Raw genomic sequence first — 12,100 nt, 5'->3', positions numbered from 1 at the left:
TCATAACCCTGTTATCTAGTACATCCTGCTCTACTGTCACTGAACTTGTATGTAAAGAATGTCATTTGTTTCCGAGTGCTCGCACGCAACTCTCACAAGACATTCCTTACCTTTGAAAGCAAGATAAAAATAAGAACATCTGAATACGCCCCACCCACTCAAAACAAAGAACGGGGCATTTATACATTACATATTACACAACGGAAAGTCAAATAGAAAGACAAATTGAATCCTCCTGACTGCATTTCTTAATTGTTGCTTCAAGGAAGAGTAGCTGCTGCCTTAGTAACAGCTGATGGAAATCCTAATAAAAGACTAAATGCTAAATACTTAAAGGTTACCATCATGGGACTTTAATAAATAATTACTATTTGATGGCATTGGCAGTAATTCAAATGTCAATTTGCTTGTTCAAAACTAAAGGTAGTGATTAAAAACCAGTGTTGGAAATGTAAACTCAATGGAAATCAAAAACTGTTTTTACTAGGTGGGATTCCATAGGTCATATCATCTATCTAACGATAGGTGCTGGTATGTCGCAGAGGTGCATGTGGATGTTTGTTTAGATGCACGCACCTGAATATCAATAGCCAGTGGTGGAAAAAGTACCCAATTGTGATACTTGAGTAAAAGTATAGATACCTTAATAGAAAGTTACTCAAGTAAAAGTTAGTCGCCCAGTACAATGCTACTTGAGTAAAAATCAAAAAGTATTTGGGTCTTAATATACTTACTGTAAGTATCAAAAGGAAATGTCATTGCTAAAATATACTTAAGTATCAAAAGTAAAAGTATAAATCATTTCAAATTCCTTATATTAAGCAAAGCAGACGGCACCATTTTCTTGTTTTAAAAATGTACAGATAACCAGGGGCACACTCCAACACTCAGACATTATTTACAAATGATGCATTTGTGTTTAGTGAGTCCACCAGATCAGGTGCAGTAGGGATGACCACGTGTTCTCTTGATACGTGCGTGAATTGGATCATTTTCCTGTCCTGCTAAGCATTCAAAATGTAACGAGTACTTTTGGGTGTCAGGGAAAATGTATGGAGTAAAAAGTACATGATTTTCTTTAGGAATGTAGTGAAGTAAAGTTTGTCTAAAAAACAAATAGTAAAGTATAGATACCCCCAAAAACTACTTAAGTAGTACTTTAAAGTATTTTACTGAAGTACATAACACCACTGTTTATTGAGAGGAAATATTTATTAAACGCTCCTAATTGCATTTCTTCTATAGGTTTCAGAAACATACACAATTCAATTACTATAATGTGGCTTTAACTTTTATTTAAAAAAATGCAATAAAAAGTATTGGATGTTGGGTGTGGCTGTTTTTATAGATGTATTCAACCTTTAATATTTAAAGAGACCTGAGTATCACTGGTAATACAGTCTGACAGCGATGACACACCAACATTTCCACTGTAATAACTAAAGGGAATCACAAAAAAGGACATTTACCACTTAAGACACAGTAGTCCTCCATTGTCACTGTACAGACTGACCAAACACATGAGAACTTAGTGAAGTTATATACATGACCTCAAGACAGTTCATTGAATCATAATGAAGATCATAACCCTGTTATCTAGTACATCCTGCTCTACTGTCACTGAACTTGTATGTAAAGAATGTCATTTGTTTCCGAGTGCTCGCACGCAACTCTCACAAGACATTCCTTACCTTTGAAAGCAAGATAAAAATAAGAACATCTGAATACGCCCCACCCACTCAAAACAAAGAACGGGGTATTTATACATTACATATTACACAACGGAAAGTCAAATAGAAAGACAAATTGAATCCTCCTGACTGCATTTCTTAATTGTTGCTTCAAGGAAGAGTAGCTGCTGCCTTAGTAACAGCTGATGGAAATCCTAATAAAAGACTAAATGCTAAATACTTAAAGGTTACCATCATGGGATTTTAATAAATAATGACTATTTGATGACATTGGCAGTAATTCAAATGTCAATTTGCTTGTTCAAAACCAAAGGTAGTGATTAAAAACCAGTATTGGAAATGTAAACTCAATGGAAATCAAAAACTGTTTTTACTAGGTGGGATTCCATAAGTCATATCATCTATCTAACGATAGGTGCTGCTATGACGCAGAGGTGCATGTGGATGTTTGTTTAGATGCACGCACCTGAATATCAATAGCCAGTGGTGGAAAAAGTACCCAATTGTGATACTTGAGTAAAAGTATAGATACCTTAATAGAAAGTTACTCAAGTAAAAGTTAGTCGCCCAGTACAATACTACTTGAGTAAAAGTCTACAAGTATTTGGTTCTAAATATACTTATCGTAAGTATCAAAAGTAAATGTAAATGCTAAAATATACTTAAATATACCAACTTCACACTTCCAGACAAAATAAACACCTTCTTTGCCCGCTTTGTTGATAATAGAGTGCCACTCTCCCCCCTCTCCTTCTCCGTGGCTGACATGAGTAAAACATTTAAACGTGTTAACCCTAGCAAGGCTGCTGTCCCAGATGGCATCCCTAGCCGTGTCCTCAGAGCATGCGCAGACCAGCTGGCTGGTGTGTTTACGGACATTCAATCGCTACCTATCCCAGTCTGCTGCTCCCACATGCTTTAAGATGGCTACCATTGTTCCTGTACCCAAGAAGGCAAAGATAGCTGAACTAAATGACTACCGCCCCGTAGCACTCACTTCTGTCATCATGAAGTGCTTTGAGAGGCTAATCAAGGATCATATCACCTCCACCTTACCGGCCACCCTAGACCCACTTCAGTTTGCATACTGCACCAACAGGTCCACAGATGAGGCATTCGCCATCACACTGCACACTGCCCTATCCCATCTGGACAAAAGGAATACCTATGTAAGAATGCTGTTCATTGACTACAGCTCAGCATTCAATACCATAGCGCTCTCCAAGCTCATCATCAAGCTGGAGGCCCTGGGTCTCAACCCTGCCCTGTGCAACTGGGTCCTGGACTTTCTGACAGGCCGACCCCAGGTGGTGAAGGTAGGAAACAACATCACCACTTCGCTGACCCTCAACACTGGGGCCCCACAAGGGTGCGTGCTCAGCCCCCTCCTGTACTCCCTGTTCACCCATGACTGTGTGGCCATGCACACCTCCAACTCAATCATCAAGTTTGCAGATGACACAACAGTAGTGGGCTTGATTACCAACCACGACGAGACAGCATACAGGGAGGAGGTGAGGGTACTCGGATTGTGGTGTCACGAAAACAATCTCACTCAAATTCAACAAAACAAAGGAGATGATCGTGAGGCTGAAGAAATTTGGCTTGTCACCCAAAACCCTGACAAACTTTTAGAGATGCACAATCGAGAGCATCCTGTCGGGCTGTATCACAGCCTGGTACAGCAACTGCACCGCCCTCAACCGCAAGGCTCTCCAGAGGGTGGTGCGGTCTGCACAACGCATCACCGGGGGCAAACTACCTGCCCTCCATGACACCTACAGCACCCAATGTCACAGGAAGGCCAAATTGATCATCAACGACATCAATTACCCGAGCCACTGCCTGTTCCCCCCGCTACCATCCAGAAGGTGAGGTCAGTACAGGTGCATCAAAGCTGGGACCAGAGACTGAAAAGCAGCTTCTATCTCAAGGCCATCAGACTGCTAAACAGCAATCATTAACTCAGAGAGGCTGCTGCCTACATTGAGACCCAATCACTAGTCACTTTATACAATGCCACTCTAAATAATGGCACTTTAATAATGTTTACATATCTTACATTACTCATATCACATGTATAAACTGAATTTTATACCATCTATTGCACCTTGCCTATGCCGCTCGGCCGTCGCTCATCCATATACTTACACTACCGTTCAAAAGTTTGGGGTCACTTATAAATGTCCTTGTTTTCCATGAAAACATACATGAAATAAGTTGCAAAATGAATAGGAAATATAGTCAAGATATTGACAAGGTTATAAATAATGATTTTTAATTGAAATAATAATTGTGTCCTTCAAACTTTGCTTTCATCAAAGAATCCTCCATTTGCAACAATTACAGCCTTGCAGACCTTTGGCATTCTAGTTGTCAATTTGTTGAGGTAATCTGAAGAGATTTCACCCCATGCTTCCTGAAGCACCTCCCACAAGTTGGATTGGCTTGATGGTTACTTCTTATGTACCATACGGTCAAGCTGCTCCCACAACAGCTCAATAGGGTTGAGATCCGGTGACTGTACTGGCCACTCCCTTATAGACAGAATACCAGCTGACCGCCTCTTCCCTAAATAGTTATTGCATAGTTTGGAGCTGTGCTTTGGGTTATTGTCCTGTTGTAGGAGGAAATTGGCTCCAATTAAGCTCCGTCCACAGGGTATGACATGGCATTGCAAAATGGAGTCATAGCCTTCCTTCTTCAAGATCCCTTTTACCCTGTACAAATCTCTCACTTTACCACCACCAAAGCACCCCCAGACCATCACATTGCCTCCAGCATGCTTGACAGATGGCGTCAAGCACTCCTCCAGCATCTTTTCATTTTTTCTGTGTCTCATGAATGTTCTTCTTTGTGATCCGAACACCTCAAACTTAGATTAGTCTGTCCATAACACTTTTTTCCAATCTTCCTCTGTCCAGTGTCAGTGTTCTTTTACTCATCTTAAACTTTTCTTTTAATTGGCCAGTCTGAGATATGTATTTTTCTTTGCAACTCTGCCTAGAAGGCCAGCATCCTGGAGTCGCCTCTTCACTGTTGACCTTTGAGACTGGTGTTTTGCGGGTACTATTTAATGAAGCTGCCAGTTGAGGACTTGTGATTGTGAGGCGTCTGTTTCTCAAACTAGACACTCCAATGTACTTGTCCTCTTGCTCAGTTGTGCACCGGGGCCTCCCACTCCTCTTTATATTCTGGTTAGTTTGTGCTGTTCTGTGAAGGGAATAGTACACAGCGTTTTACGAGATCTTCCGTTTCTTTGCAATTTCTCACATGGAATAGCCTTAATTTCTCAGAACAAGAATAGACTGACAAGTTTCGGAAGAAAGTCCATTGTTTCTGGCCATTTTGAGCCTGTAATCGAACCCACAAATGCTGATGATCCAGATATTGAACTACTCTAAAGAAGGCCAGTTTTATTGCTTCTTTAATCAGAACAACAGTTTTCAGCTGTGCTAACATAATTGCAAAATGGTTTTCTAATGATCAATTAGCCATTTAAAAGGATAAACTTGGATTAGATAACACAAGGTGCCATTGGAACACAGGAGTGATGGTTGCTAATAATGGGCCTCTGTACGCCTATGTAGATATTCCATAAAAAAATCTGCCGTTTCCAGCTACAATAGTCATTAACAACATTAACAATGACTACACTGTATTTTTGATCAATTTGATGTTATTTTAATGGACAAAATATTTTTGCTTTTCTTTCAAGAACAAGGACATTTCTAAGTGAACCCAAACTTTTGAACGGTAGTGTATATGTACATTTTCTCATTCACCCCTATAGATTTGTGTGTATTAGGTTGTTGTTGGGGGAATGTTAGAATACTTGTTAGATATTACTTTTGGGTGTCAGGAAAATGTATGGAGTAAAAAGTACATTTTCTTTAGGAATGTACTGAAGTAAAAGTGAAAGTTATCAAAAAAATAAATAGTAAAGTACACATACGCCAAAGAAATGACCTAAGTAGTACTTTATAGTATTTTACTTAAGTACTTTACACCAATGGTTATTCATGATTGCATTTCTTCTATAGGTTTCAGAAACATAAACATATAAATTACTATAATGTGGCTTTACATTTGATAAAAATTGCAATAAAACGTATTTGATGATGCAGCTGTGGGTGTGGCTGTTTTTATAAATGCATACAAGCTTTCATATTTAAAGTGATCTGAGTATCACTGGTAATACAGCATGACAGGGATGACACACCAACATTTCCACTGTAATCAGTAAAGGGAATCACAAAAGGACATTTAACACTTAAGACACAGTAGTCCTCCATTGTTCCTGTACAGACTGACCAAACACATGAGAGCTTTGTGAAGTAGAAATGACCTCAAGACAGTTCATTGAATCATAATGAAGACCATAACCCTGTTATCTAGTACATCCTGCTCTAACTTCACCACTTCACTGAACTTATGTAATTTGTCCTCGGAGACATTCATTAACTCCGAAATGAGGACAAAAAAAGAACTAAACATTATAAAATGCACATGCCCCCACCTCATCAAAACAAAGGATGCATCAATTATATCTAACACCTTACAATGGAATGTCAAATAGAGAGACAAATGTAATTCTCCAGATTGCATTTCTTGTAAAGGTTTAAGAGACATACAAGTGAGATGTTGTTTAAAATATATATATATATATATATGATGACATTGGCAGTCATTTCTACTTCAACAATAACATATATTTTGTTTGAGCAAATGTAAAGGTAGTCATTCAAAACTGGGATTAGAAATAGAAACTCAAATGAAACAAAACTCATGTAACTGTCTGACTTACAGTCGAGGGGCATTCCATGAGTCAGGTTGAGTGGCATTCCATGAGTCTTATTACTGGCATCAATCTAATAGTTGGTGCTGTTATGATGCAGGGGTGGGTGTGGTTGTTTCTATGAATGCAAGCAACCTTTATTATTTAAAACTCACCTGAGTAGCCCAGGCCATACAGCACGGAAGAGAAGACACACCAGGATCAGCACTACACAGGTCATACAGCACGGAAGAGAAGACACACCTGGATCAGCACTACACAGGTCATACAGCACAGAAGAGAAGACACACCTGGATCAGCTCTACACAGGTCATACAGCACGGCAGAGAAAACACACCTGGATCAGCACTACACAGGTGAGGTTATTATGCGTTGTTTTTTATGTGTATTGATGTGCAGATGAGTGTAGAAGTGTGTGAAGAACTTTACCCTTATTACATGAAGATGGTTAATGATAGATAAGCAGAGATTCATCTTTAACCTTTGTTTTTTAAATTATATTCTGAAAAAGTTGTGTTCTTGTGCAAATACTTGCGGAATCTGGATGAATCTGTTGGTTAGCAGGAGGAAAGTCTGTTTTAAATCATCTTATTATGAACTCAATCTGATATCTTTATGTTGTAGAATCCAACCTAGAAACAGCAAGAACTATGGCAAAATCTACAGGAAATAGTCTCTCTATCATCACCTGGAACACTTGTGGTGTTAAACCAACAAAACGCAGCCCAAATAAATTGATTGATATAATGAACTATGGCAAGAAACAGAATACTGACATAATCTTCCTTCAAGAAACTCACATTGGACCTAAATGCTATAGAAAACTGAAACAACATGGATGGGAAGAGATGGAAAGACATTGGACCTCTTACTTTACAGTTTACTCTCCGAATAGCAAAGGAGTGGCCATACTGGTGAATAGAGAACTAAAATCACACTATAAGTACATCTGCCATGATGAAGATTACGCTGGTGGCTACATTGTGCTGTTCTGTCAGATGTATGGTCAACTCTTCACGCTCGTGAACGTGTACAATCATAAAGAAGACAAGCAAGTACTGGGGAGGCTGTCTCAGTATCTTCAGGAGATGAAGATCGGAACTTTAGTGATTGGGGGGGATTTCAACACAGTTTTGGACCTTGACTTTGACAAGCGTACAGCATCTGAACATAGACGGCACACATCCCTACGACCTCTCCTGCAAAGTTTCATTTCCTCACTGAACCTCCAAGACACATGGGCAAGACTACACCCAACAGAAGAAGCCTTCACTCGTTCTCGGAGCACCAGCCACTCCCGGTTAGATATGTTCTTCATGCCACAGAATAAAGCACACCATGCTCTAACATGTAAGATTCACCAACCTAATGTGATTTCAGATCACAATCCTGTGTCTCTGAGAGTACAAGTAGAATGTACAATATCACAGGTTATTCCCAGAAAACTGAGCCAGATAGGAGACAGTGAAACAACAAGAAGGCAAGGAAAAATCAGTGGAGCTGAAGTCCTAGTGGCGATAAAATCCCTGACTGACTCAGGGTCGGATGACTGTACACGATCAACACTATATGATTCAAGGTCAGATGACTCCAGACAATCACCACCATGTGAATTAGATGATTCAAGATTAGATTTAACACCATGTGATTCAAGGTTAGATAACCTTATGGAAATAGAAAGATTAAAACACTATTATAATGAAGTACTCGCAGAGGGAATGAAAAATAAGAAAATCCCTAAAGGATTCAACAGAGAGTACAAAATATTTGCAACAATACTTGCCAACCGCCTGCAGATGTACTTGGAACCCTTATTACATGAAAAGATCAAGATACCCCTGAGTCCGCACTGCACTGTTACTTTGGTCCTTAATGGCAAATCACAGATCAATTGGAAGTTCTTAAGCATTGCAATTAAATCAATAAAGCCAATCCCACTACAAAATATTCCCAAAGAGGACACCATTTTGAGGAAAGTGCTTTCCCAGGACTTGGCTATCTTGCGGAAGTTGCTTATAAGTGTTGAACATTCCTGTGTTCATAAGAAACACCTACATCATGACTGTCCCCTCACCCCAGCCCTACTCAGCCTGAGTCTCAAATACATGGAGGACAAGATTTCCAGTGTCATCCCCAATGTCACCACTAGAATCAGCTACCAAAGAAGGAGTCTTAAGATCTACATAGACAATCTGGGAGTACCCTCTTTGCAGGACTATCTTGCCCACATCAGAGAGCAGTCTGGGATTGAAATGAACCTGTTGTGGACAGAACCCCATTCCGCCAGCGGAACCCCATTCCGCCAGCGGAACCCCTAGCCAACAGCCAATGGAACAGCAGGGCGCGATATTCAAAACATAAAAAAATCTAATAATTACAATTTCTCAAACATACGACTATTTTACACCATTTGAAAGATAAACCTCTCCTGAATCCAACCACCTTGTCCGATTTCAAAAAGGCTTTACAGCGAAAGCAAAACATTAGATTATGTTAGGATACCACCACAGAAAAAAAACAACAACACAGCCACTTCCCTAGCAAGGACAGCCATTTTCCAAGCAAGGGTAGCCGTCCAAAAGCACAAAACCAGCTAAAATGATTCACTAACCTTTGACGATCTTCATCAGATAACACTCCTAGGACATTATGTTAGACAAGACATGCATTTTTTGTTCCATCAAGTTCATATTTATATCCCCAAAAAAACTTTTACATTGGCGCGTGACGTTCAGAAAATGTATTCACCCCAAACTCTCCGGTGAATGGGCACCATAATTTACAGAAATACTCATCATAAATGTTGACAGAATATATAACAATTAATTAAAGAAGTATAGATGAACTATTCCTTTATGCAACCGCTTTGTCAGATTTCAAAATAACTTTACGGAGAAAGCACATTGTTCAATATTCTGAGTACTGAGCCCCAAGCTATTCAGTTAGCCGTCCAGCCACGGCATCCACAAAACGCTGAAATATGTAAAAAATATTATCTTACCTTTGCTGATCTTCGGCTGAATGCACTCGGAAGGTCTCCCACTTCCACAAGAAATGTTCATTTGTTTGATAAAGTCCATAATTTATGTCGAAATAAATCAGTTTTGATGGCGCGTCCAGATCACCATTCCAATATGCATCTATCCACCGTCGACGAAATGTTATAAAGTTCCCTCAGCGTTTGTAGAAAAATGTCAAACCATGTTCACAATCAATCTTTAGGGTGTTTTTAACGTAGAATTTTAATAATATTCCAACCGGACAATAGCAAATTCATTACAGAAGAAAAATAACAATGGCTAGCCCTACGTGACCGCGCGAGAGGTAAGTCAATGACACCAGGTCGACCACTTACTGTTCCGGGTATTATTCAATCAAATTGCATTGTAGAAGCCTCAAACAAGATTCTAATGACTGTTGACATCTAGTGGAAGCCTTAGGAAGTGCAATATGACATCACAGACACTGTAGTTTAGATAGAACATCATTTGAAATGACTACAACCATCAGAGGTCAAACTTCCTGGTTGGATACCTCTCAGGTTTTTGCCTGCCATATGAGTTCTGTTATACTCACAGACATCATTCAAACAGTTTTAGAAACTTCAGAGTGTTTTCTATCCAACTCTACTAATAATATGCATATCCTACCTTCTGAGTCTGAGTAGGAGGCAGTTTAATTTGGGTACGTTTTTCATCCGGCCGTGAAATTACTGCCCCCTATAGTGAAGAGGTTAAGGTCCTGGAGTGGCCTAGACAGTCTCCAGACCTTAATCCCATAGAAAATCTGTGGAGGGAGCTGAAGGTTCGAGTTGCCAAACGTCAGCCTCGAAACCTTAATGACTTGGAGAAGATCTGCAAAGAGGAGTGGGACAAAATCCCTCCTGAGATGTGTGCAAACCTGGTGGCCAACTACAAGAAACGTCTGACCTCTGTGATTGCCAACAAGGGTTTTGCCACCAAGTACTAAGTCATGTTTTGCAGAGGGGTCAAATACTTATTTCCCTGATTAAAACGCAAATAATTTTATAACATTTTTGACATGCGTTTTTCTGGATTTTTTGTTGTTGTTATTCTGTCTCTCACTGTTCAAATAAACCTACCATTAAAATTATAGACTGATCATTTCTTTGTAAGTGGGCAAACGTACAAAATCAGCAGGGGATCAAATACATTCCCCCCCCACTGAATATACTGTATGAACTTTCTTAAAGAACAATGAGGTCATTTCTATAATTTCACAAAGTTCTCATGTGTTTGCTCAGTTTGTGCAAGGACAAAGGAGGATTATTGTGTCTTATTGTTAAATGTCCTTTAATGATTCCTTTTGCTTATTACAGTGCCAATGTGAACACATCCTGTGATTCAACAGTAAAAACTAGATACAGGTATAGGATCTCTCTCTCTCTCTCTCCTCTCTCTCTCTCTCTCTTTGCATGCCCACATAAAGGCCATAGACAAGGTGAGGGTACAAAGGCCAGTGGGGGAAATCGAGGTCAACGTGCTGGGGGCCATGAGACGCAGGCAGCAGAGGCTGGGCCTAGTCATGCTATGAATGGTGGTGTAGCTGAGGCTGGGCCTTTTCATGTTACTGACGGTGGAGTAGATGATGCTGGGCCTAGTCATGCTATGAATGGTGGTGTAGCTGAGGCTGGGCCTAGTCATGTTACTGATGGTGGTGTAGATGAGACTGGGTCTAGTCAGGTTATGCTAGTGGATGAGGAGAGTATAGTGGGGAAGAGGAAGAGACTAGTGGGGGTGAAGGAGGGTATCAGGTGGAAGAGGAAAATGGTGGAGAAGAAAGGAGTTGGGAGGGGAGAGGCTGGTGTGGTCAAAGGCACCAAGGAACCTTTGCCTGGTGGGGGGGGGCGACCAGAGAGAAAGTACAGGTGGTAAGGATGGGAGATAGGGACTAGGAGGAGGAGGGTGAGTCTGAGGAAGAGGACAACGATGAGGCTTTTTTTCCAGACCCCTCTTCAATGGGTCCAGTGCTGAGAGTCAGGCAAAGAAGGTTAAGAAGTTTGTAAGATCAGTACAACAAGCTTTGAAAAATGAGGGGCATGGTGTCCTCTCACCTAGGAAACGTTTTAGGTTGAGGAAGTGGGTCACAACCGTGCGTGAGGGTCTACCTTCCGATGCTGTTTAAATGAATAGTTTTTTTTCTGGCACTTGGGGCTTTTTTTGCTGGCTTTTCTCCCACTTCTTATGGAGACTCTTCGGGTAGGCTTGCTTAATATTAATGGCGCCAGAGATGCAGGAAAGAGGAGTCTGTTAGTTGAATACGTAAAAAAATTAAACAGTACAGGTTTTGTGGTGAATGAAGTCGATTCGGGGCTCTGGTGGGTGTGGCAGTTCTTTTTGCCCCGGGGCTGGCTGTAAAAATGTACTCCTCAAAGGAAGTGCGTAGGGGCAGACTGCATGTAGTAAAAGCAGAAATTAATAATAGGGGTTTTGCCTTTATAAATGTGTATGCGCCTAACACAGGCAGGGACATGTGGCTTCTGTTTGGGTGTCTTAGACAGGAACTCTCACAGGTAGTGCCTGAGGAGACGCTGGTGGTCGGCGGGGACTGGAACTGTACGATGGATTTGACGAAGACAGGAATGGGGAAG

General features: G+C 40.5%; 1 protein-coding gene across 1 annotated transcript; it reads left to right on the top strand.

Annotated features, from left to right (window-relative positions):
• Positions 1-6,693: 6,693 nt before the first annotated feature.
• Positions 6,694-9,326, top strand: LOC106575617 (uncharacterized). The gene is made up of 2 exons (XM_045718920.1): positions 6,694-6,704; positions 7,114-9,326. Exon 2 carries the CDS (start codon positions 7,140-7,142, stop codon positions 8,805-8,807), a length of 1,668 nt encoding a protein of 555 aa, XP_045574876.1. The 5' UTR covers positions 6,694-6,704; positions 7,114-7,139; the 3' UTR covers positions 8,808-9,326.
• Positions 9,327-12,100: the final 2,774 nt, after the last annotated feature.

The sequence above is a fragment of the Salmo salar genome, chromosome ssa05 (genome assembly GCF_905237065.1).
Source record: "Salmo salar chromosome ssa05, Ssal_v3.1, whole genome shotgun sequence".
Taxonomy (NCBI): Eukaryota; Metazoa; Chordata; class Actinopteri; order Salmoniformes; family Salmonidae; genus Salmo; species Salmo salar.
This window is presented reverse-complemented; position numbering and strand designations above follow the sequence as displayed.

What these genes read in the sequence shown, in the direction of transcription:
- LOC106575617 (XM_045718920.1), top strand. Translation starts at nt 7,140, where the DNA reads ATGGCAAAATCTACAGGAAATAGTCTCTCTATCATCACCTGGAACACT.